At 36.2% G+C, this 27,989-nt stretch overlaps 1 protein-coding gene across 1 annotated transcript in view; it reads right to left on the bottom strand.

Annotated features, from left to right (window-relative positions):
- Nucleotides 1-12,280: 12,280 nt before the first annotated feature.
- LOC149621032 (ATP-binding cassette sub-family C member 1-like) overlaps nt 12,281-27,989 on the bottom strand; it is a 31,299-nt gene continuing 15,590 nt past the window's right edge. The window contains exons 4-9 of the mRNA XM_089855317.1: nt 26,110-26,218; nt 25,509-26,033; nt 14,910-15,109; nt 14,691-14,817; nt 13,132-13,901; nt 12,281-12,576 (exon numbers count right to left, since the gene is read on the bottom strand). Of these exons, the coding sequence (XP_089711443.1) occupies nt 12,465-12,576; nt 13,132-13,901; nt 14,691-14,817; nt 14,910-15,109; nt 25,509-26,033; nt 26,110-26,218 (1,843 nt within the window). The 3' untranslated portion in view covers nt 12,281-12,464. The remainder of the gene's footprint in view (nt 12,577-13,131; nt 13,902-14,690; nt 14,818-14,909; nt 15,110-25,508; nt 26,034-26,109; nt 26,219-27,989) is intronic.

The raw sequence follows: 27,989 nt of genomic DNA, 5'->3' as shown, positions 1-27,989 counted from the left end.
AACGTAAAGTAATAGAAACACCCATGCACTCGCAAATTTAAAAGGCAACGAATAACGAGAAATTTTAGCCTACAAAGGTTATCTCCTTCAAGTAGAAATACCCGTATTTCAAGATTGCGTCAAGCAAAATATATTTTGAATCAGAAAGTTTTGAAGCTCGAAAGGAAGCTAAAGAAGTGGGAAGTTGCCATTGAAGAAAATCAGTCTGAAGAATTAGAGATCATTACTTCCATCATCAATACTAACTGCAAAGAAGATTTAAATAAAGTTTTAAATGATCAGAGCCTTACTAGACAAAAAAGGCAGTTATTGAAAAGGGCATGGGAAAAAGACTCCCTATTAAGACAGAAAAAAGACACCGAAGATTTTTTTAAAGATCAAAGTCAAAATAAAACTGGAGAAAAAACAAACAAGTGGAGCGCTATAACTCTGCGAGTGGCTCTGGCGGTATATTGTCGCAGCCCAGCTGCATACAACGCTTTAAGAAATTTCCACATTTTCCAATTGCCATGCGAGAAAACTTTGAAATTAAGAACAAAACACTTGAGTTTAAACCCAGGAATAAACCAAGATTATTTGGCGAAAGAAGAAATCAAGTACAAAGCTTTTCAGGCGGAAAAAACCAAAAGAGGAGAAAAAATACCACTCGGGTTGGGAACCTTAATCTTTGATGAAGTGAAGGTCATAGACAAAGTAATATGGAATTCAAAGTCAAACGAGTTTAAAGGTTACGCGATGACAAGGGCTGACTACAATGATCTGAACGATGTTTTTGAGCCGAAGAAAAGCAACGCACCAATGCCAACGCAATATATATTACAATTTATTTGGCGAGATCTCAGTTCCGATTATCATTTGATTGGGCCATATTTTAGTGCTTCCTCCACATTCCCACAACATTTTGTGGCAGATGCTTTGTTTAAAACCATAGAGGCTCTAAATGCTTACTCTTTTCGGACCAAAGCTTTGGTCTGTGATGGAGCGTCTGAGAACCTTGCACTGATCAAGTGCACTATGAACGCCTATGGAACGTTTCCAACTGATCCCGAAAATATAACCCTAGAACCTTCTTTTGCAAATCCTTTTGTTGAAGGCCAAAAAATTCATTGGGTGATATGCCCTTCCCATCAACTAAAGAGTGTAATTCAAGGTTTGTTTTCATCTAGGGTTAAGGGACCCAAGCAGTTTAAAAGAGACGGTGTAGAGTTTGGTTGGGCAGACATTTCAGCTCTGAAAAGAAGAGAAGAAGCCAGGTCCAAAAAAAACATTTCTAGATTTGTTCCCGGACTCATGACTAGTTATATTGTACGCGATTCTTGGACACGTCTTAATGTCACTCCAAGCAAAATCATGCAGCAAGAAGCAGTACTTGCAGAGCTTCATGATTTTGTTCAAGGTTTTGAACCTGCGAAGCCGCAACAAAAACTAAGTGCGCAACTCACGTACAATTATTTAAGGGCGTGCAATTTAATCTTTGAAAAAGGAATGTTGTCACATCAAAAAATTTCCATCACAGATACTACCATCATAGAAAACATAAAGGAAGGTTTTTCATATTTTTGTGAATGTGTGAAGGAAGAACTCAAAGATCCCAAATTCAAAATTACGTCCCCACTTCAAACTCAGTTTTTAAGCTGGCAGACCTGGGACTTGCTAAGAATATGTGTTTTCGGAATGATTAATCTTTCAGAAGATTTTCTAGAACAATATCCCGAGTATTTTATATCACCTTTGAGAATTAACGGTAGCTCTGTTGAAAGTTTCTTTTCCCAGATTAAATATGCGACAGGTGGAAAAATAAGTGGGAGAAATTTTTCCGAGGGTCTAAAAGCGGTACTTTCAAAATCAAACGTGCATGGTCATGCTAAGAGTAACAAAGATATTCGAGACACTCATCTGTTTCTTCGTGAAATGGATATTTAAATAATTTAAATACCTATATGCAAATTAATGGTTTTCATTTTCAATATGTTAATGTTTTCTTACCACAGTACTTAGAATTTTTAAAGGACAAGTGTAATGAAAAATACAGTTTTGTTCAAGAAGAGGCCTTAATATGTAACTCATCTTTTCATGATAATAAATATTATTGCTTTACGTGGGAAATATTAAAACATTTTAAATTTGTAACCTAAACGAAAGATAACTATTATACTTCTCAATTTACTTAAAACAAAGAAAAATAAAAACAGATTTTTTTAAGTACAACTTTATTTATTTTAGTACAAGACCTTTATGACTTTTAAAGGGACTTTCTTTTGAATATCCCTAGAAAATAATATCACAAATGTTATATAACGAGATCAATCTTAAGTAGCCTAGGAACAAATATTAAAATCGCGGCTTTGCTAAAAAAGTTTCCTTTTTTTAATAATACGACTACTACTTCTTCGTTTAAGTAGAGGACTAGAATCTGAATTATCACAGTTTTGTATCACTTTTTCTTCAGTTTGAATTAAGTCTCTACTTCCCACCTCATTTTCGCTAGAGATTACTTCCTTGCTTTGAGAAGATTGCGATTTTTCATTAATGATGGTCACCTTTGCTTTCTTTATTTTCTTGGGCTTTGGGCTTGCTCTGTTTTTACTAATTTTTTGTTGACTGTCCACTTTTGAGGTCTTCTTTAATTTATCACAGTTTTGTATTGCTTTTTCTGCCATTTGAATTAAATTTCTACTTTCCACATCATATTCATCAGTGTCCTTTTGATTCTCATTCGAGATTACTTCATTTCTGAGAGAAGATTCTGATTTTTCATCGATGGTGGTCACCTTTGTGTTCTTTATTTTCTTGGGCTTTGGGATTGATCTGTTTTTACTAATTCTCTGTTGACTGTCCACTTTCGAGGTCTCCTTTAGTTTCTTGTTCTCCGAAACAGCCGCGTAAAGTTTATCTCTGAGAGTTTGACCCCCTTTATTCATTTTCTGAGCATCTTTAGACAAGCGGTCTGAGTTGCTTTGAAAAAATTCTTGAATTCGGGCGTTGGTAATTTTTCGAAGCCATATGGTGTAGAAGTCTTTTACTCCATTCTCATCTGGTTTTATGTCCAAAGGTTCCAATGCTTGACAAAAGAGAACCCACAGGGTTGTCATATTTTTGTTTATGTTTTCCTTGCAGACCTGTTATTAAAAATTTATCTTAGCCTTCTTTATTCTAGTTTTGATCTAAATATTCAGTAGGAAGAACCAAACCTAAGAAATATTTAACCTTGATATTAAAGTACTTACTTTAATCATGGATTCTCCAAATTTCTCAAATCCAGCCAAAGACACATATTTTCTTACGATGTTAATTAGGGTTCCAACAAACTTGAGGAATTCTTTCTTTGGAACCATTAATCCTCCATTTTTGCCATAATCTCGAATAGTAATTGAAGTAGGAAGGTTTGCTAGTTTTTCTTCCTTCGTCTGACATATCCTTTTAAGCAGGTTATAAATGTGACGTTGTCTAATTTTCTGTTGTAGAGTTAGTCGTGGGTTTTCTTTCAGCCTTTTAGAAACTTTCTTAATTTGGTGAATTGAACCACCAGCGATGCGATAGAGAGCGGATAATGGTTCAGCAGCCATCAACTCCCCACACTCTAAGAAAATGGGGTGTGCTTTAACACCTTTAAAAGTAGTTTATATGGGTCCAAATTTGACACTGTTACAGGTGTTTATTTACAACCCTGAAGGGGTTTAATAACACTTATTGAGAAATTGGTGGCAAAGATAAGTATAAAATTGTGCAACAGAGGTGCAGTTTAACACCTTTTCAACTCTTATATCGCACTGAAAGTGAATTTTTACTCTCATATTAGTGTTGTGCAACTTCTTAAAGGGTGCAGCATAGCACCTTTCAGAGTGTCGCGTAACACCTTTAAGAGTGGGAGATTCACACCTTTAAGCGTGTCGCGTAACACCTTTAAGAGTGGGAGATTTTTTGATAGGATAGTAGTAGAAATTCTAGTACTTAGAGCAAAACCGATGACGTAAAAAAAACTATAATAGGTACATTATGACCACTCATGAGGCATAACTCAAATATCGAGTATGGTTTTCCTGTTTAATTGAATTTTGATTATCCGCCATTCCGCAGTATTATTAGCAATTAGTGCTATATTCATAGCAGGGTTCCATCTTGAGAGAACTTCATCACCTATAGGGAGAAAAGTTCTCACATGCAGAACTATACCTCTTTAAGCGAGGGCTGTTGCATATAAAGTAATTTTTACGGGTTTATAAACTTCTGAAAAAGGCAGAAAGTTTTTAATTTGTATAAATGCATAGGGTTTTAAATTAGTTTTGGAGGCTATTATATTCAAGCAATAGATATAGACGTTCTTGTTAAATTTAATAATCTCTTTTCACTAAGAGTTTTTCGAGCACCAGAAACGCGTTTAATCTAATTTGCACTACAGATTTTACAAAAAAATATCCATTTAGTACTCTAATTTTTCTCAAAATAATGATAAAACATGTCACAAAAGCAAGTGCCCCACTTTGGCTTCTCAAGCTGGCCCTACTGTGAGGCCAGTACCTAACCTAGTCTCGTTTTTTAAGAGTATCGCTTAACACCTGTAAGAGTGTTGCCAAACACGTTTAGCATAGTTTTATGAAGTTACAAGACCGCCAGATTACCAATTTCTTTGTTAATTTTATTTAAAGGATAAAACTGTTTTCTTTCATGAATATCATCTTTAAAAAAGGTTTAACAATTACGCTTTTCAATAATTTTTTACTGTTTGTATTGACTTTAATATTAAAACATTAATGAAAATGAAAGACCTTATTTAAGAAACCCGCAGTATTATAATTTTTCATGTTTCATTTCGAACGGTGTTTTAATAGTGTTATTTTACACCGAATTTACACTTTAAATTGGCCCCTAAAAGGTCAAGGTAATAAAACTCTCTTTTGGGTGTTTTTACGGTGTTTACACCGTTTTAACACGTTTCTAACACTTCCATTTCTAAGAGTGCACTTCAGAAGAAAATAGGGGAAGTGGGTAGCCGTAGCCTTAAGCCATACAAGTCGTCCAGTGATTCTCACTTACAATGGTCGATTCCCCTACCACCCTTAAAATTTGAATCTGGCCAATCGGCGCGAAGCATAAAATAGTACCAGATTTCATTGCGAACGCCACCATGTAGCGAACTGTGGAACTAACTTGTGTAGTCTGCTTATATTTCTGCTGTGCTTCAGTTTGAGTTAGGGTTACGTCAGGCAACGGGTTAATGCGGAAATTGGTTTAATTAAGGACGAAAATTCGGTTATTTAATAAAATGAATGTCGTTAAGAATACGCAGTGTGATTTAACGTACAAGGAAACTACCGATAAGAAAACTCAGGCTGTGTTGAAAGGAAAAGTAAGATCTACCCAAACCAATCCCAATGTTAAAAATCAAACTACAACAACTTGGATACAACTTTATTACTTTGAACTCTTCCCTATCACAGTTTAAAACTTCGGACAAGTTAATTTTTTCCCTGGAACTTAGAAATACCATTGTATTTAAAAATAAAGACATATTTTAAAATAAGTTATGAATTTAGTACGTACCACTCGATTCCAGCCTCTGCCATTCTGCCTGAGTGCCTCACTGCCTCTAGCAGACGCCTCTAGTCAGTTGGAAGGCGTAGGACCGTACTGTCCACAGAATCACGTCACTCGTGTGTTAATGCGCGTAAAAATCCTATCTCTCTTCACCCCCACGGGGAGGGAAATGGCGCGAAAAATCCGTAAACGGGACGCCTCGCGAAGTTGCCCAAGCTACCCACTTCCCCTATTTTCTTCTGCCCACTTATGGAAACATATTGGTCTATTTCAATTAGCTGACGATCAATTTCTTCTGGCTGCACCTTAAAAACTGCGTCATTTTCGAGCTGGTCTAGAAGATCGCTGTTAAATTCTAAGTCATCCTCTTTCTCAAACTCTTGAATAACGTCTTCACATATAGCTTCTTCCGGTGGCTCAACTAAATTGACAATGGGCCCAAAATTTAAGGAATCTGGATCTTTGTCAAGTTGTTTCAAACAAAAATCATAAGAAACGCGAGCGATGAAATTAAAAATTTTCTCAACATCATCCCACGATGAATCTTTGACGCATTCTTGAACATTTTTAAAAAAAGCTTCTTTTAAGGTGCTTGCTTTTCTTAAATATTTTAATCGGAAATTAACTATACTGCCAAATGGAATTACAGGCTTTGGTTTCTTTTTCTTTTCACTATTGTCGCTTGTAAAGGTTACTTCGCTTCTACTTGTACTTGGTACAGGGTCGTCATTTGACTCTTCAACCAGACTTTGGTCTTTTTTAGTAATATTATTGTTATCAGCTTTAGCTTTACGGGCTTTAACATTGTTTTTTGTGGCTTTTTTATTCAAAACACTATTGCTGTTGTTAGGAACGTTGAGTTTACGGCCACTACCTTGAGACTTGGCGTGACTAGGAACTTTTAAAACATCACTCGTTTTCAATTTAATGCTGGACTTGAGTATCTTTACTTCTTCACCGAAATACACTCTAAGAAATTGGAGTGTGATTTAACACCTTTATAAGTACTTTATATGGGTCCAAATTTGACACCGTTACAGGTGTACATTTACACCCCTGAAAGGGTTTAATAACACTTATTTGAGCAATTAGTGGCAAAGATAAGTATAAAATTGTGCAACAGAGGTGCAGTTTAACACCTTTTTAACTCTTATATCGCACTGAAAGTGAACTTTTACTCTCATATTAGTGTTGTGCAACTCTTTAAAGGGTGCGGCATAGCACCTTTCAGAGTGTCGCTTCACACCTTTAAGAGTGTCGCTTCACACCTTTAAGAGTGTCGCTTCACACCTTTAAGAGTTTCGCGTAACACCTTTAAGAGTGGGTGATTTTTGGGTAGGATAGTAGTAGAAATTCTAGTACTTTTCCCATAGACTTAAGAGCAAAACCAATGACGTAAAAAACACTATAGTAGCTACATTTCGACCACTCATGAGGCATAACTCAAATATCGAGTATGGTTTTCCTGTTTAATTAAATTTTTATTATCCGCCATTCCGCAGTATTATTAGCAATCAATGCTATATTCATAGCAGGGTTCCATCTTAAGAGAACTTCATCACCTATAGGGAGGAATGTTCTCACATGCAGAACTCTTTAAGCGAGGGTTGTTGCACATAAAGTCATTTTTACGGGTTTATAAACTTCTGAAAAAGGCAGAAAGTTTTCAATTCGTACAAATGCAGAGGGTATTAAATTAGTTTTGGAGGCTATAATATTCAAGCAGTAGATAAAGACGTTCTTGTTAAATTTAATAATCTCTTTTCACTAAGAGTTTTTCGAGCACCAGAAACGCGTTTAATCTAATTTGCACTACAGATTTTACAAAAAAAAATCCATTTAGTACTCTAATTTTTCTCAAAATAATGATAAAACATGTCACAAAAGCTAGTGCCCCACTTTGGCTTCTCAAGCTGGCCCTACTGTGAGGCCAGTATCTAACCTAGTCTCGTTTTTTAAGAGTATCGCTTAACACCTGTAAGAGTGTCGCCTAACACGTTTAGCATAGTTTTATGAAGGTATACAACACCGCCAGATTACCAATTTCTTTGTTAATTTTATTTAAAGGATAAAACTGTTATCTTTCATGAATATCATCTTTAAAAAAAGGTTTAACAAGTACGTTTTTCAATAATTTTTTACTGTTTGTATTGACTTTAAAACATTAATGAAAAATAAATGAAAGACCTTATTTAAGAAACCCGCAGTATTATAATTTTTCATGTTTAATTTCGAACGGTGTTTCAATAGTGTTATTTTACACCGAATTTACACTTTAAATTGGCCTCTAAAAACTCAAGGTAATAAAACACCCTTTTGGGTGTTTTTACGGTGTTTACACCGTTTTAACACCTTTTTAACACTTCCATTTCTTAGAGTGTAGTCAATCAATTGATTAACACATGTTTCATGAAGGTTTTTAGACACGACTTCTTTGTATATTCTATTACGCTCATTATGCAAACCTTCCTCAATCAAATGGTTTTCTTTACTCCGCTCTTTATTTAGGAATCCAGTGAAGTTCGCCATAATTTTGAAATTACTTTTAATAATACAAAATGACTAGTAAAATATAAATCCAATCCATGCAATCAACCGAAATGCCAAAATGAAACCAATCACTACGACAGTACGACTACGAGTCTACGACCGAGGCTACCCGCTACGGGCGCGGCCATGTTTTCCCGACCCATCATGCTTTTCGCGGACGCCTTAGGTGGCGGCGGCGGTTTCGCCCCCCTTTTACTCGTAGTACCAAAACTTCTCCCGCGGGGCGTAAATGCGTAAGCGCGCCAAATTTGGAAGCAAATGCTGTAGTATGAAAATGTATTACGTTTCATACTTATAGGGAGCTATATATTATTTTTCTTATGGTACTACCTAGGCCCTCCCTAAAAACAAATTCCCGCCATTTTATCGATACACTAACACCGCCTGGTGGACTATCCATTCATTATTTATCGAAATTGTCGTTCTCGATGTGAGGGAGACTGACTCCAGAATTAGTAGAAACGTTTTTTAGAGCAACAGTTGATAGTGCTGGTTATGTCAATATAAATATAGACCGAATAGTAAATAGTAAAATAGACAATAGTTATTCGATTATTATAACAAGGAAAGGCCACTGTTATTTTCCTTAAGTGCCAGAACAACCAAGGCTTACGTTTGAAACTTCAGGTAAATAGCCATATTTTAATATAATACCACGTTATTTTTATCTGTCCCTACCCCGATTGATAAAAAATATATTTTTAATAAGGCCAATCCGATGTTATTAATCTGAATCGTATACTAATACTTAACATTGTTGTCAGCTTCTTTCGACTTCTTGCCTAGGCCGACTCTCGAGTCGCTACTGGCCGCGTCCATTTAACATTTTATTCAGTAATTTCCGGTTAGTAGGTGGCGCGCTAAACCATACCCACTCGATCACGCGCGTCACGACGCAAGCTGCTCTCGCTATAGCTATAGCGCGAGCAGTGCAGCGTCTGGGAGCGCGGAACGAGTGGGTTATGGCTAAACCGACTTAAACTAGGCCCCTCCCAGAAAAAAAAGATAACTCTGACTTCATCGAAGCGGATTAGACTGACTCGAACGTTCTCTCTTTACGTGGATGAGATCTTGGTTTCACTAAGCCTATTGCAGATAATACTTGTTATACCCGCCGGAGTCCAGGATTTAGTTTTCTTCATGTAATCACTAAACAAGGATTATTCTATATACAGAAGTAGTATAGCTTAAGTAATATATAAACGGCCATTTCAAATAACAATATTAAAAAAAATCTTTGGAATATCAAAATGAAACAGAGCTTTAAAGCTACAAAAGTACTAAATGCATCATAATTACGAAAACTACTTCCACATATTCACTTTATATTATGGAAAAAGGGAATATTAAGGTTCTGTATGATTTCTTAACAAATCAACACAAGGCTAACTGCTAACGCGACGCACTAGTGTAACAATGTTCGGACACACACAGACAAAAACATAGACTGCTTTTTAACTCTTTCCGTATTAATTTTGAGTTGAGAAACAAGATTATCTTAAATATTAAAATAAATATAATTAATATTAAATATTTTCTTCGTTAGTTGTTCGCCTAATTGAGCGTTACATCGTTTTGATAAAGAACAATTAAACATTCTTGAGAGACTTGACTAATATTGGCGTTTGAAATGAAGCATACGCCAGTTGCTTCGCCTTACTCAAATAGGTAGTATATAAGGGTTTCGAACTATAGTTAAAAGCAAGAACAACCGCAATTGTGAAAACCTTTGGTGGACAACCCACCCTAGGGAAGCTAGACGTTTCTCGTAACCCAAGCTGATTGCCGCGAATGTCGTAAACCAAACGATGACGATGGAGTTAGAAGCCAATGAGACAGATTGGTGTCTATGTGGAATAGACGGAAGACCAGTAGATGGTGGTGTTTAGAAGCCAGTATGTACAGTCTGGTGTCCAAGTGGAATGGACGAAGACCAGAACATGGTGGTGATTAGAAGCCAGTAAGTACAGACTGGTGTCCGTGTGGGATGGACAAAGACCAGAAGATGATGGTGTGAGAACTCAAGTAGAGGAGTCATTTCCGTGACTGTGAAAGCAGTTCGGAAATGGCGAACACGTTTGCTCCGATTTGGAAACTGCGAACGCGGTCACGTGGGTGTAACAACAGACACACAGACACACACCCACACACCTGACAGACAGACAGACACACACACGATCGTTACTGAAATGTTTTTTAGAGGAACTATGTTACGTTAGAAAATATATTTTGGGTACTCATTCTATGTTCAAACTTCATTACAGTGTTACATAATGCATATGACTTAAATATAACAATTTGCTAATCGCTTTATCAAGGTACATTTCTTCAATTTGAAAATATTTCATTCTTCTAAACTCTAAATTTTGCTTAATATTTAAAAAAATACATGGAATTATTGCTCATTTTACCTAACCACTCAATCTTCATTAGATAATCAGATTAACTCGGTTATAGAGTCTTCGTGTTCCCGAGAATTACTGCATTTCCATCGGGAAATTTTAATCACAATATACCGAATCCAAAATCCGCCAAATTGCGCAGTTTTTCAGCCGAATGGAAGACAATCTGTTAATTGCCGTAGTAAAATCAACTTGGAATGGGGTGAACAGGGGCTTGAAATTGTTAAAAGGGGACTTGAAATGGAGTAAATAGGAGTTTGAAACGGTGTAAATGGGGGTTTGAAACGGTGTAAATAGGGGTTTGAAACGGTGTAAACATGGGTTTGAAACGGTGTAAATATGGGTTTGAAACGGTGTAAATATGGGTTTGAAACGGTGTAAATATGGGTTTGAAACGGTGTAAATATGGGCTTGAAACGGTGTAATTATGGGTTTGAAACGGTGTAAATATGGGTTTGAAACGGTGTAAATATGGGTTTGAAACGGTGTAAATATGGGTTTGAAACGGTGTAAATATGAGTTTGAAACGGTGTAAATATGGGTTTGAAACGGTGTAAATATGGGTTTGAAACGGTGTAAATATGGGTTTGAAACAGTGTAAATATGGGTTTGAAACAGTGTAAATATGGGTTTGAAACGGTGTAAATATGGGTTTGAAACGGTGTAAATTGGGGTTTGAAATGGAGTAAATTGGGGTTTGAAATGGAGTAAATAGGGGTTTGAAATGGAGTAAATTAGGGTTTGAAATGGAGTAAATAGGGGTTTGAAATGGAGAAAATAGGGGTTTGAAATGGAGTAAATAGGGGTTTGAAATGGAGTAAATAGGGGTTTGAAATGGAGTAAATAATGGTTTGAAATGGAGTAAATATTGCTTGGAAATGGAGTAAATAGGGCTTTGAAATGGAGTGAACAGAGACTTGAAATGGTGTATTAATGGCTTTGTTTTACACCTTAAACGTGGTGCTAAATATAGAAAAAATATTTAACACCTTCACTTCATTTGGTGAAGTAATGTGATATACGTGGCGTAACTTTGCCTACATTTAACACCATTAAACTAAGTAATAATATTAGAGTTCAAAAGATTTCCTGAAAAAGATGTTAAAAAGCACTATAAATGGCGTATAAATGCCTAATATTTCGTTCATACTTGCAAATAATATTTGTAAAAGGCGTGAATTTATCATAAAAATGGTGTAGAAGTACACCATAAATGGTGTCAATTTTGGCACCGAAAAAAACAGCATATATGGTGTAAGAATGCACCATTATTTTTTACAGTGTACGTTGGTGAGGAATATGTGTTCTTCCTTATTAAGCGTGGTCTTTCACAAAGCATTACCTAATTAAAAATTTTAATCATTTGGGTAGAATTGTCATTTTTTAATTAGTACGATGGAGATATCGAAATAGCGGTAAAGGATAAAAGCACGTACTAAAGAACACGACTACATTGTAAAAACTGAAAATCGAGTTATGCTCTAAATTTTATCAAAATTAATACTTAAACTTAATTATTGTCCATGAAAATCGCTTAGCGCAATGAGAAATGTTGTACCTTTCATTTAAGACCGTTCCCAGAACTAATAAACGTAACGTTTTTCTAAAATCCGAGTAACCGGATTGTTTTTTTTTTCAAAACATTTCCCATGTTATTTCTATGGGAAAAATCCCTGTTTTTCATCAAAAGGGGTGATTAATTTTATAGAAATGAAAACCACCCTTAGCAACTTTATATTTCATAAAATAAACTAATGGATGGATAATTTGAAATTTTAACGACACATTAAGGGCCCGAATTTTAATTCTGTGGAATATTTTCAAAACAGTAAACGTAATACAAAAAATTTACATCCAATCAAAAACCCACCCTTATACATTAAGGGCAGTATGAAGTCTTATCTAAGAGAGCTACAGTTTATCAGGTAGACCGGTAATTATCAGTCATCATTGATTTCCAAGGTTAAAACAAAGCTTCTACGGAAGATTAGCATCTTTGGCCAAAGCATGGAACAACGATTGATCATTATTCAAGAGAGCCTGCGGCGAGTCGAATTCTACAATCTGACCATGATCAAGAACCATCACTCTATTGAAAGTTAAAAGACAAAATAGGTAATTACTTTGCCGCATGGTTAATACCAAAAGTTTATCATGCACGAAGTACACAAAATGGGTTGCAATTGGGCATATTCCGCAGGCTACTGTGACGTCGGAACTCGTATAGCGCTAAGATCCGAAGAGAGAAAATTTAGAAATTTCTGTCGAGGTGCAGCCACCAAGCGGTCGAGACGATTACTAAATGGGTCACATGAAAAAAATTATCCAATGGAATAAAGGAGATTTTTACGTTCCGTATAGGCAGGCATTGGGGGGGAACGAATTTAACTCCAAATCCCTCTCTCTCTCTCTCTCTCGTGAGATAGAGGCGGTTTCAGTTCTGAAACGTTGTAAAAGGGATAAAAGAAACGCTAGGCTAGGCAGTAAAATTTTGTATTGAAGTTGAGGTGATAAATGATACGGAGACAGTATAGGGTTTCATTAAAGGGAACTAGACAAACCACTATTCCCATACGAGTAGCAGCCATTTCTCTACTTAGAGGCATGATAAACTTATGTTAATACCTATAGTGGGTATACTAACTTGTCATAGTCCAATATGGTTTTAATTCTGTGCGCTATGGTGATGATGGTGGAGTTGGCGAATTCCGTCCTGATGGTCTCTTGAATGAGCTCGTCGGTGTCCATATCAACCGATGCAGTCGCTTCGTCCAAGATAAGGATCTTAGTGTTCCTTAACAAGGCACGAGCCAAGCATACTAACTGACGTTGCCCGACGCTCAGATTCTGTCCTCCTTCAGCCACGTAATGGTCTAGCCCATGCTCTAGTGATGTCACGAAAGATTTCAGGTGTGAGTGTTCCAGGGCAGCCCACAGTCGCTGGTCGTCTTGTTGTCCGAACGGATCCAGGTTGAGTCTGAGCGTGCCCGAAAACAGGACGGGCTCTTGGGGGATGATGGTCAGCCGCGATCGCAAATCAGACAAGCCTAATCCATCCACCTCCACTCCGTCTATCACGATCTGGCCCTGTACTGCCTCGATCAGACGGAAGAGCGCGAGCGTCAGCGACGATTTTCCAGCACCTGTTCTTCCCACAACGCCCACTTTCTCTCTGGCCTCGATCCTGATATTAATGTCCTTTAACACCAAATCCAATCCTTCGCGATATTTGGTACTGTAGTCACGGAATATGATTTGTCCAAGTTGAGGCCACTCAGTTGGCGGTTGACACTCTGGTTTACTCCACTTCGCTTCAGACACCAAGTGACAGTATTCGTCAATTCTTTCTAATGAGACTATATTGGTTTCTAAACCCGTAAACGCAACGATAAAGTATTTGGCACTTTGTAGAAGCTGCGAGATAAAATTAATAAATTGTTAGAAAGTTCGTAGAAGAGTGATTGTCTGCTTATTTTCAACATTAATTTCTCCTGATAATTTGGCGGGGATTATCACTTAGTAAACCTGAAAGTGTTTTTTTGTGGAGTTTTTAAAACGGACAGAGATTTCCCATCTCTATCGACCTTCTCGAGCCCGAAGTTGCACGTCAGCTTCCAACTAGTCCTGGTCTCTATACTATTTCACCCTTGAACCGACGTTGTTTTCTTTAAGGTCGTTATTTACAGTTTATTTACAAAATATAAAGAATAGGAAACTAATAACCAATATAAGTAAATATCGTTACAATATTTTTTGTTTTAAATAATGAATAGTTCGTGTTTCATTAAAATTTCCGGAATCTTAGTAGCTCGTCAACTTACAAATTTAAATATTAAGTTAATTATGTGTTTTAATGCTAAGTGGGATGGAGGATATCAGGAATTGCATTGTCGCAACAAATGTAGTTGGAGCGTAACTATTACAGTAATGATTTCCTTTTCTTTCCTTAGGAATGATATTGTTGTGTAAAATGTCATTGGCTGGCTTTTTTTACTTCGTTAAATATCTATCTTGAAAATTTATCTTTTACGGAAAAAGACCCCATTTGCACGAAGTGACTTCAAAAGAAATCGAGCTAGAAGCTCAATGCAATTTCTGAAGTTTCCTCTAATTCTCTCTGAATACAGCTTTCTGTAACAACTGCTAAAAAACAAGGAACTATTCCGTGGCCGGGAGGATATTGGTGCAATTTTTTAACTTTACCTTATCGGCATTAGACAAGACCATTCCAACAAAATCGGTTGTCATTGATTCTTTGCTCAAAATAACGAGAAGTGCTATGCAAAACATTAAGCAATTGCCCAAGATATTGTAGCGTACTGACAGCCATCTGGAAAGTCATTAACGAAAACAGCTTTTTATGTGGAAAATTAACAAAAAGAGTGGTTAATATCCAACTCTGAAATTCCGTGCGAGGAATACCTTTTTGCCATGTTCATCATATAATTAGCACCAGTGCAGTCGTCGATTAGTTTCAAGAAGTGTCCTTCAAAGATCTCTTCGGCGTGACACGCTCTAATGACAGTGCTGCCAGCCACCGATCCTCCTGCGTGCGAAAACAAGTAAGAATCTCTCAAGCTAGTTATTCGCTTCAATTGACGATTCCCCGACATGAAGAAACGCTGCAAAAGACATCAAAAAGTACATATATCAGCACAGGCAATATTATAAAGAAGTTTCCGCCATTTGCGCACGAACACTCTTCAATTTCTTCTTTTTTTTTTAATTTTGAGCTACAATATTAACATTTGATAGACTGGTGCAATATTAGAATATTAAATCAAAAAATGCTTTGACCTAGAACAAATTAAGGACAAGGAAATCGCAATGGAAATGTAAAGTCCTAGTGGTTCTTTTTCAGGAAAAATAAATTTTGGGCCTTCCAGTTGAGGGAACCTTAAAATTGACCACGCTTTTGAATTTTTTTTTTTCTTCAGGTTTAACTCCAAAACAGAAGCTCATATTTAGCCCCGTTATTAAGGTACCTTCGCAAGTGAGCGGAAGCGGCTATACAAAAGCTAAAATTGATTTTAAAATTTACATTATCGACTCTATCGAGTTCAGATTTCCTGTTCAGAATCCTGATTGTATCTAAAATCTTCCTCAAAGCTGGGTTAAAATTATTCCATAGGGTTTATAGTAGACTTGTACAGCTCTCTAGTCACTACACACACAAACCCCGACGCAAAAGAATCCTTTCACAAATTTTCATCCTTTTATCAGAACACCCACGTTGGTATCTCGTGATGGCCTAACTATCTCTAATTTTTTCTAGATCAAACTCTATTTTCACTTCCACGAGAAATTTGTTAAGAACAAGACGGCCCAAGGGCTCGTAATAGTAGCCACATCGTACGAGTGAATAGCCTCTCTATACCCTACCCTAATGAGTGCATAACCCCGCTATACCTTACCCTAATGAGTAACGCTTAAATGATTTACCGTGCATAAAATCAGAGTTAATAGCCCCTCGATTCCCTACTCTAAACAGTGATAAATTATAACCGTATAAATTTACTTATGCTGTAATTCTAATATTCCGGCGAATCGAAGAACAGATAGTTTTTAGTGATAATGCCCTCGAGTTTACAACATAGACTTATGCCGATGCACACTTATCGCATCTTATAAATTTCTAACAAGGACTTATGCCCAGAAACTTTTGAAAGAGAAAGTTTAGTTATACTGATTACGCATTTTAGTGATTATCCCCTCGAATTACCTTTAGCAATGCTAAAATGATCAAACGCATAACGCTCATTTAACACTATGTTAGCTCTATCTAAACCCACATTTGAATTAACCGCCAAAACGTTCCAGTCAAACATAACATAGATGACGATAGCTACCGAACGAGAACGAAACACATGAGGAGCACGGTAGGAAACGGGGAAAATCGTTATCTATTTAATTAGCACATAAATAAAAAGATAATAAATATAAAAACCCCAAACATACAAATTCATAAGTATCCGACCCCACAGATAAAAATTCAAAAGTATCCGACCCCACAGATAAAAATTCAAAAGTATCCGACCCCGCAGATTAAGAGGCACCCCACCCCACATCACCCCAATATTTTAGAGATAAAAATAAATGATAAAAATCTCGGGGTTTCTATCAAGTCTCTATGGTTCAGTGGTAGAATGTCTGTCTACTACGCCAGTGACCCGGGTTCGATTCCCGGGTCTAACCTGAAAAATTTTTAATTAAAATTAAATCTCTAACCGAGCCCAGTAACCACTATGGGTGGGTTGTGGTAATATAAAGTTCCTTTTAAGCTAAAATCTGACGATAACGAAGCGACAACCCCGGCCACGACTACTAATACTACGGACGACGGCTTGGGTCAAACTAAGAGCCTATCGTATACTACGATGTGGCTAAAAAGGCAGGGCGATACACTATTGGTCGGAGGTGCTAATTTCAAATTATCCCTGAAACATCAAATTATTTTCAATTTTAAAATATTTCGAAGTCATTTGAGATGGCATGCTCATGCATAGAAGATAGATTGTAGCGGGAAATTCGAACAAAGACTAAACTTCGTCTGTTTTTGATTTCTGGTTTTATTATTGTCAGTGTGAAGTGCAGTGTTTTGCTAAATAAATTGGATATTAAATCCCTAGTCGCGAACTAAAACTAGAACTAATCCACGTGACCAAGCAAGGCTGAGAGTCCGAAAGAAATGGAAAAACCTAGTATTATTTTAATTCGATGTTGGCTTTTTTTTTCGTCGTTTAAGAATAACTAATTGGCAGTTTATGAAAAATGTATTTCCGTGACAAAGAAAAACACGTTGAAGCGAGTTGCAAAAGAGATTCCGTTCAATCGACGGTGTTAATAAACAAAAAATAATAAGTGAATTTTTGTTTTGGAAAAGGGACTAATTCGCTTTTTTTTTTAAAAAAAAAAAAAGAATATACACAAAATCTATAAGACTGGTTTTTTCCATTTTAAAAAATAACCTGGGCTTTCTTAAAATTTTTCGCAGTAACGAAAAGTTGACATCCAAATTCTACATGTCTAAATAGATACAGGGTGTTTCTGATAAGCATGTCATAAATTAAAGGGTGTGTTCTTTGGGTCAATTTGAAAACTACCATAAAGACCGAGTAGGGTCTCTAAAATATTCTTTAGGTAAAACCAAGAAGTGAAATCTAGTTTATTAGGGAGAAGGTATAAATTCGCCACATTTCTAGCTTCATCTCCAGTCCAAACGTAGGTCCGGAGTTAATCCCCGCCTCTAAATTACAACCAGCATCTCATTGGTTCTTGAAAACTCACGTAAGCGCGACGCGAATGACGAAAATGACGTATTTTCCGACTGAGGAGAGGCGAAGTAGCCTGGCCTCTACGTCCCCCCTTGTATTTTGAAAGGGGGACTGGGACTATGGCGCGCGAATACTCGGGCATATACCTTCTCCTTAATAAACTGGACATCACTTCTTGGTAAAACTATTCACAATACCAAAAATATTTGGGAGTAAGGCACCAAGATCTCATCAATCAGGGTATCTTTTGCTTCTCGCGGCTGCGGCTGGCCCGGCGGCTCGGGATGGGCCTCTCATGCTCAGCCGCTAATACCTAGCCAAGGCTTAGTGTTGTTCTCAAGTCTAATATTATTCGCAGAGCGATTTTTCGGTTGAAATTAAAAAAAATCATATAATACATTGTTGAAGACTTTTGAAATGACTCGAAAATATTCGAAACTTGAGCTATAAAACGTTGAATATTTTATAACGACTAGCGAACAATACCGCAAACTTGCCTTACGAGCTTCTTGGTTAAGTCGACTCGAGGTCCGATGCAAAAAATAGTACTGGAGCCGTCGCCGATTGGTCTGGCATTAAAGAGGTTATCTACGGTAGGGGGTTATGATTGGTTAAAAGGTTTTTTATCAGTCTGTTTAGATTTAACTTCGGGAATATCATAAAACCCTTGGCGAAAACTGTGTTAAAGTTGGACTTACGTACTTTATGTGTAAAGCCTAATTTGCTTTTGGTTATAGCACCTAAGAGATTCTTTTCGATTAAAGTTTTCACGAACTATCGGTTTCACGGTATCTTTGATGAGCTGACCTATCTGATTCATTCGTTAATTTCTAGAACTTTCCTTTAATTAAGCATATAATGGTTTTAAAGAAATAGTTTCCCAGAATTCACATAGTAGCAAACAACGTGAGAAAGGTAAAGTGATGTTTAAAAGGGACTATTTTTCGTGTAAGTTGGTTTTATGCTGTGCAGTTGCACGAATTTTTAGGATCTTTTTAAGCTTTGTTGGGCTCACATTAGTTCTCCGGATTGATATGGCTTCCTTTTCTTAATCCCTTCTTGTAATACGTGAATTTGTTTTTCAGGAGAGGAAATTATTACATTTGTTTATCATTTGGTTTAAGAATATTTCGAGTTAGAATGTCATGAAATATTATAAAAAAACGTCTTGGTTTGGACCAAGGCCGAAAAAACAAACGATATGTGTGAGGTTTATCAATTGGCTGAGGTTTCAGATATTGCAATTTTTTAGTTATTTTTATCCATTTAATCCTTAATCAATATTAAATTCAATCAACTGATTTTACTGTTAATCGATCTATTCCCTCTAAATTAATTTAAAAAATTACATATCTACGCTTTTTCAAGAACAATTACATTTTCCGAAAACATTTTATCATGAAATTTATTATTTTGAAGGGAGTACGTGTTGAGAGATCAATATTGAATATTTGAAATACTGTGTCTAAAAAGACCAAGCGAACTTTGACATAATTCGAAAGGAAAATGTAAATATTTAATAGTGGATGCCAAACCAGGGTGTTGCACGAATTCATACATTTAATTTCGTATATCGAAATGCTACATTTCCAATGTCGCGACTATGAAAGAAAGGTTGCACTGCAATTTCCCTCTTCGTACTTTAGACTTTCTTGGGGGGGGGGGTAAGTTAAGTGTGACCTTCTTCGTTTAACTGGTTGTAGCGGACACGCTACATTTCAGCCTTCACAAACAACATCATAACATAATGACTTACCCATTCAGGCACCAAATTATGTTAACTTAACCCTAAGCCTATATCCACCCTAATAAGATGGAGTCTCTAGCCAGAGAGAGCTCTATTGCACTACTTGAGCGCCCCCTGGTCTAGATAGGCCGAACTATAGATAAGGGAAAAGTATATATAGCCTGAACAGCCACAAGAGACGGTTAGCGGGACAGTTAGTCAGTCAGTTAGTTGGCTGGTTAGTTAGTCCGTGGTACTCTAGTAAGGAAGTTAGTCAGTGGGACTCCTATTCGACACCCGAGTGGTTAACATCTATCACCGGCAGCAATAGACGGTCGCCCTTCCGACCCTCTAACGGTTAAGTTATATTACAATAGGAAATTCCCGCGCTCTCACTCTAGTCGCGTACCGTTACAAGACCAAAGAAATAGTTTCCATGGCTCTTCTTATTACTGTAAGTGTTATGTTTCTTTAATAAGGACATTCCCTACTGGCGCTTCCCCAATTTAAGTACTTCACATTGTAAATAGCATTATCATAAATTGTTACTAAAATTAACTAACCCTATAAATTAATATATTTGATGTATAAAACTAACCTAACCAGGATCTGGTATAATAAAACGAGATAGAATTTTGCCATCTAAATTTGTCTCATTATTTCTTGCTCTGTAAACCTCAGCTTTTTAAGCAAATCGGATACATGGTAATGAATGGAAATGAATATAACAAGCCATTGGTACTGAAACGTATTTCTTTTTATGTAATCTTTACCTATACCTTTGGTTATATTTATACCGTTATCATATTTTTCCAGTGCTACAGATAGCTACCAGTGCCACAGTCATTATTTTACCCTAAACTTTTGAATTTCGAGCCAATTAATGTACTTTAAACATAGTTGAAATTAACTGAAGTGTGAAATAGAAAACATTGGGATTTACCAACGGCTTGGGTAGTTTTAATCTTAATTAAACAGTTTATTCAAAAGTTATTTGAGCTTTTAATCCAAAAAAATGAATATTTTTGGTTTAATTTCACGTTAATTATATTTAATTGATTTAAAATTAACGTAGGATTGTGTTTCGGCAGTGTACATTTAGGTTATAAAATGACTTTCAATATATACTTCACGTTAATTGCAATTTTTAGTGGAGCTTTTGAATCTTATTTTACCTTAAACTTTCGAAATTCGCGCCTATTAATGTACTTTAAAGATAATTTAAATTAACTAAGTATGAGATAGAAAACATGGGGCTTTACTAACAGCTTGTGCAGTTTTAATCTTAATTAAGCATTTTATTTCAAAGTTTCTCGAGTTCTCATCCAAATATGTATATTTCATGTTTAAATTCACGTTAATTATACTTAATTAAGTTGAAATTAATGAAGGATTGAGGTTTGGCAGTGTTGATTTGGCTTATGAAATGAGTTTCAAATCACCTTAATTGTAAAGTTTAGAAGAGTTTTTCATTCTTGCCAACACAATGTGTTAAATTTTTATCATACCACGTGCCAAATTTGCGGTAACATAAAGATCATCTATAACATATGTTAATGAATGATGTGATTCTATAGTTTAGCAACTTTGGCTTCAATAACAGTAATTAAATCAAATACCTAAACAATTCATAGCAATTTAGACAAATAAACAAACGGCAATGTGAACTGTGGAGATAGCGAACAACGTAACACTCCGTTGCTGACGTGGTTACATTGGAAAAATCTGCGCTGATGTAAACATGGAAATTATTTGACTAATTAAATTACATAACGACACTGTCCTCCTGGATTAATCAGCACCACTGTTACTTATATTTATGAATTAACAAAATCCACTGTTGGAAACAAATAGTTAAACTGCGCTAACGTAAACACCACGACTCTTTTAACTGCCGTAGGGAAAACATATTAAACTTTTTGTCATCTTACCAGTAGTATTTTGAAGTTTTCGATCTTTTCACAGGGTGAAAAGCACTATCTTTATTTCAACACGTTAATAATTTGAATAGGTATGCCATTTTTTACATCAAATTGGAAGCGCACACGGTAAATACAGCATAAAAAACCTAGGGTTAACCCGGTTAGGCTATGTTTCTAGCATAAAATTGAGCAGACTAACAAGTTCCAAAACAAATGAGAGCTGGAAATCAGCCTTTTTAATAATCTTTAAAGAGGAAAGACACTATATTAGACTATAATTACATAGAGTAACTAAGATAGGGTAATGGCAGCCCTCTGCCTTCGACTGTATTAAGCTCTATGGGGAAATAACATGGAGTGCCATTAGTCTATACAACTTAAGCCTTGGCCGTAAAGAACGTCGAAAAACTTACTTCAAAAGATATAAAAACCTCCTATTAACTGTAATTATTTACCTAAATTAATTTTTTAGACGAAAATTCCACCTGATATCAAAGTATTTGTTCTTAAGGGTGTTATAGATAATTAGCAAATCCAATCAAAGGTGTTCAAGCTCGGATAAAATACCAAAGTGAATAATTCTAGACATTTCTAGTTGCCTTACCAAGTTACCAACTTACCATGGCCTTACTGTCGTCTGCTATGAAATTAGGAATTTTCCACATAAAAGCAAACGTTTGAAATATATCAACGTAACTTGTTAGCACCCACAAACCTAGGCCCTTCTAGTTTTCAAGGAGAACGAAATGAAGAAATAGGTTTAAGCGCGCTATTAGGTTAGGCTGACTTCTGACCCAAAAGTAATTTTTGACGTACTTTGTTAATTAGTTGAAGGACAATACTTAGACTTCATTAATTAAAAATCGAAACAGGTAAGTTTCTCATTTAAGAAATGCTTGTTAATTTAGAAGTATTCCGAAAACTAACTTCGCTATAGTTTTTCCGTATGGCCTGTCTCAATTGCCTTAAAAAACCAAAAATTTTTTAATGCTTTTTCTATGGGACGCTAACCCTAAAAGGTGTGACTTTTTCTTTAACATTACGGAAGGGTATCAAGTCATATCTACAAGGGCCTACCGGCCCTGTAGAATAAGTTTCACCAGGAAGTCATACCCTTCATTGAAGGGATAGTTGGGGCAGTTTCTCAAGTGATGTCTGGGGTAAAAGGACGATGGGCCAAACAAGATATTAAAAAAGGCAGATGACTGGGTTATATCATTATAAAAAGGTATATTCACATTTCACAACCAGGTTTACTACACCGTTTTCTCGTCAAATAGAAACCAAAGCAGGGAATAAGCCCAGAGAAATGGAAGACCTAGAACTATGGCGTTCTAAATGCGCGGTCATAACTCTTTTTTCTATTAGAAGACAAAACTATTAATTTCATTGAGTAATGAGCTTTCACCTCAATCTGAATCGTTTGAAAGATCTCTATGACTGAAAACGAAATTTTATATTCCAGCCTATCCAAAAGGCTTGAAAACGGTTTCAAAATCTATTGTGTAAACTTGGCTGTAGAGACCCCCAAACAAATGCTCAAAATTTCTTGAAAGCCCCAACTTAAGGTTGTATTCGGTACACTGTAAAAAAGTGAGGTTCATCTTTGAATGCTTAGGCGTGCGTAGCCCCGACACTGTGGTGGTACGCTTTAACGTTCAAATTTGAATAATTTCTTTGCGTTCAAATTTGAACAGAACACTATTGTTCAAAATTAAACGCTCACGCATTCATATTTGAACGGCGCGTATGAGGTTAGTATATCGTGAAAATTTAAGCCGAAAACCGCTTAAATTTAATTGGAAAATTAAACGTTTAATAGTGAATTTTTATGCATTCATTATTGAGCAACATCGGAGAGTTTGATCAAGCGTTCATCTTCAATTGCTTACGTTCAAAATTGAGCAGTTCACCATTTAAAAATACATGGTGGACAAGCGTTTGATGAAGCATTGAAATTTGAGAAATATGATTTCAAATTTCATCGCTGAATGCGTTATGGTAAGGCATACTATATTAAATATACGCACTGACAAGTAAGAAATCTAATGTGTTTAAAGCTTGTACATCTACTGAGGGCTGGTAAATTTGAAACACATCAATCGTTGTGTTAAATAATAATTCAGTTATATGAAGAAAGTCTGCACTTAAGGAAAGTGTTCATTATCAAGCTCTTTCTGATTAAAACGTTGTTGCAATAAATTACATTATCAAACTATTTGAAGGCCTATGTAAACATAAGGGAAAGATAAATACGCAATAATCCGTAACATTTCCTTTGATATTATTGTATAATTATGTTTATACAGACAAATATATATTTAATTCACAGTAAATAAACAACTTATAGTAAATTGTTGAGAAGTTATTGTATTTTTAATGAAAGCTTTATTTGTAGTACAAATTTAGAGCAGTGGAATCAAGTAATTTTAGGGCAGAATTAATTTTGTTTTGCACACCTTTTGCGATTGAACAATTTCGTTCACATTTGAATACCCATTAAACGCTTTTTTCTTAGAGTGTTGTTTTAAAGCCAAAAACAATTCCATTTGAACGCCCATAACGCTCTCGTGTGAACGCCCATATCGCTCTCGTGTGAACGCCCATATCGCTCTCGTGTGAACGCCCATATCGCTCTCGTGTGAACGCCCATATCGCTCTCGTGTGAACGCCCATATCGCTCTCGTGTGAACGCCCATATCGCTCTCGTTTGAACGCCCATATCGCTCTCGTTTGAACGCCCATATCGCTCTCGTTTGAATGCCCATATCACACTCGTTTGAACGCCCATATCACACTCGTTTGAACGCCCATATCACACTCGTTTGAACGCCCATATCGCATTTGTTTGAACGCCCATAATGCACTCGTTTCAATGCCCATATCGCATTCGTTTGAACAACCACAATGCACTCGTTTGAAAGCCAAGAAGTCCTTACTTGAACGTTTAAAACGCTCTTGTTTTAATAATAATAATACTAATACTAATACTATTCCAATCCTATTAGAACGCCAAAACGACTAAATCTGAACACTTAGCGCAAGGCGGTTATTCAAAATTGAATGGGATAAGGATTCATTTTTGAATGGTAATAATAGCTGTCCAAAAATGAATGCTAGAGCTTAGTTTGGATCGATATGACGGTAGCTTGTTCAAAAATGAATGCTCATGGTTGGTTTTGAATGCCTAAAATACTCCTTGTTCAAAATTGAATGTCTCTGGTTAAATGTGAACGCGTCAATAGAGGCTTGTTCAAAATTAAACGACCACTATCATTTTTGAATGCCAAAAGTACGCTTATTTTTTACAGTGCATATTGCACTCGTTTGAATGCCCATATCACGTTCTTTTCAATGCCCATATCGCATTCGTTTGAACGCCCATAATGCACTCGATTTAAAGTCAAAAAGTTCTTTTTTGAACGCCTAAAACGCTCTTGTTTTAATACTAATACTAATACAATTCTATTAGAACGCCAAAACTACCATATCTTAACACTTCATTAGCGCAAGGCGGTTATTCAAAATTGAATGGGATAAGGATTCATTTTTGAATGGTAATATATAAGCTGTTCAAAATGAATGCTAGAGTTAAGTTTTGATTCAAAAATGATTGCTCATGGTTGGGTTTGAACGCCTAAAACACTCCTTGTTCAAAATTTAATGCCTCTGATTAAATGTGAACGCTTCAATACAGGCTTGTTCAAAATTGAAAGGTCCCTATCATTTTTGAATGCCAAAAGCACGCTTATTTTTTACAGTGTAGTATTAAAATATCATAGTGAGGGAGGCATATATGCCAGCTGGTCCCCCCCCCCAATGCACATTCAGAAGTACTAACATTTTATTATAGTTCTATGAAAAACAGCCCTATTTAATGAAGGGATTTTTGTGCTTAAGTTGCACGCATAGACTCTTAGATTTTATCTTTGCAACCCTTCATATTTAATAATGTTGTCTATTTTTTCATGCTAAGCCCTAAAAAAAGGCAATCCATATCGCTCTCAAAAAGATTTCTTTGTATATAACAACTTCAAATTAAAGGTTGACATAATACTGAAAAATTTCTCTAAACAAGAGACAGAAATACATATCCTACCTGAAGCAATATGTATCCAGCAAAAACAGTTATGAAGGGAATGACGAATATCGGTAAAACAATTGCATTAGTCAATGTGAAAAGTACTAAAGTCATCAATAACACAACGGTTATTCTTAAGGCTGATGGTAATTGCTGGTCGAGAGTGTCAATGTCCTGAGAGAAGCGATTGAGTAGCCTTCCAACTGGGGTCGTGTCGAAGAACAACATGGGAGAACGACATACGGTGACTAGCATTTTCTCGTGCAAACACTTTGCTGCTCGTAGACAGCACGAAAAGGTAATGATTACGCCCACAAATGACGCAGTGGCTTGGCTAAGACCAATAGCGGCTAAGACTGCTATACGGGTTGTCTCTAAATAAGGATTGGCTTTAAAGTCATCTTTCGTGTCCTCGCACCACAGCGCCAACCAATACACAGACGCCAAAGTAAAGATCGGATATCCGCTGACTATTATTACACAGATTATACACCATATTCTTCCAAAAGCTTTGAAATATTTTTTATATGCTGAAAAAGATATCTTCAAAAGCAGAAACCAAAACGAAAGCAAATATTTTGAAAATGGGAAATTTCTCAAGAAATCAAAAAATACATACATTGCCTTCTTTGAGAGTCTCTTTAGTCATGAGTTTAGCCTCTTCTTGGAGCGACACATTTCCTTTGGACGTTTCAAGGTGCAATTTCCCAAGTTCTTTATTTAAAATACTAGAAAAAAAAACGCACTTTGAAAAAATAAAATGAGTACTATATATGCAGGCAGTACACGTCTTGTTGCTTTAGTTCGTTCTAGAGATTAAGTTTCTCAAAGTACGTAATTGCAGCCACTTTTCATCGAACCCCTTACAATGCACTATAAAACTTGGTACACGTACGTTAACGGGCCGGCCTTAAGCTAGATTCCAACTCGACCGAAATCACGACGTAAATCCGGCAGAAAGGGGTTTGACCGAATTGTTTTGATGTCGAGCCCGACGGAAGTTCCGTTCGGCTGGGCGTAACATGTGTTCTATTTTTTTACGTCATGTTCGGCTTTAAGACGGTGTCTTAGCCAATGAAATTAAACTATCTAGCGACGCCATACCTTTCAAGACCGCACGCACACGCGGTATCGGTCGATAGTCAACCTTTACATATTTTTATATAGGGGTCTATTTTAAAGCACGATAAAAGCCGATGGAATTCACACACCCGACGGTGTGCGTAGTGTTAACGGTGAGCACTACAAGTGAATTCTTATTACACGCGAGCGACGCCGCGGGTAACAGCTAGTCCCTTTTATATTCACTTATTAATATTCACAGTGATTTGGGTTTTACACAAAAGATCTTTGCGGATTCTTATTCAACACAAAACATTATCAGTTTTTTTTTCAAATTAATATCAAAGTTTCACGCAACGTAATAAAGTAGATAGCAGTTCAATTATTTAGAATGGGTTGCATTATGTTGGGTCATCCTAAAAATTATGGAACATTTCTTGGATTTTGTGACAAAATAACTATTGTTAAGTTCATTTCAGTCAGTAGGTCAAAAACGAAGTCATGGTTCTACTTTTTGGAAAAAAGGGGGAACAAAAAATGCTTCCGCTTATTGGCTTTAGGACGTGCTATTTGTGTCCTCAACTTAGTTCCTAACTTGCTTCTATGAACAATGCGAACATAAACCGATTGCTTGAAAGGTTTTCGCTTCGAATTTAAGGGGATAAATGAGATTTCTTTTATTGTTTATTATATTGCTGGTCAAAATTATTTGATTACTTCGTGAAGCGTTTTTAGACATATTAAAAATATATGCAATACTGTATAGCTGCAATGAATAAATGTAAAGATATTTCGAAAAGTTACGTTTCCCATTGTTTTGTAATAAACAACCAAAACGTTTTAGTTAAGGTAAATACAGCGTGTCCAAAAAAAGTTTACTTATTGGTGTAATGAAGAATGCCTCGCTTCAGTTGACTTGTCACATATTTGCAACTTATATGTACGCTAGTACGTACATACTTTGAATTTATTTTTAATCCACAACACTGAATTAAAGGTAATTACAACAGTGTCTACGTGTAGAACTTGGTAAACAGTAAATAATTGCAACGGATCATTCTTTCTTTTGCAAAGGCTCTTCAAATCTAAGTTTAATGTGGTAAATTTTCCTTGGGGTGGCTAAGATTCCGCAATGTTTTTAATTAACAGATCAAAGTCAATTATAATAAGAGATTATAAAATGGATACTCGAACCTCCTAGATAAAAGGAGTTTTCATCCGCGGTTTAACACGGTTTCTCCTTTCCATAAAAACTTGCCGAGGCTAACGGCAGTAGTTAGTATAGGGTGCTGTCGGTTAGCTGTAGCATAGGGGCTAGCCACCAACCCTCTATGCATTGTAAAGAGACCCACCTGTAAACAAGCCACAGGCTTAGTGTGGAAATCCCTTCATACACAAAGCTTATATTACTATATTATTATTAAAAATACGATCTTT

The sequence above is a fragment of the Phalangium opilio genome, unplaced genomic scaffold (assembly GCF_054372755.1).
Source record: "Phalangium opilio isolate 3A_F unplaced genomic scaffold, DU_Popi_V2 ptg000209l_1, whole genome shotgun sequence".
Lineage (NCBI taxonomy): Eukaryota > Metazoa > Arthropoda > Arachnida > Opiliones > Phalangiidae > Phalangium > Phalangium opilio.
Note: the sequence above shows the minus strand (reverse complement) of the source record. Positions and strands in the feature narration are given on the sequence as shown.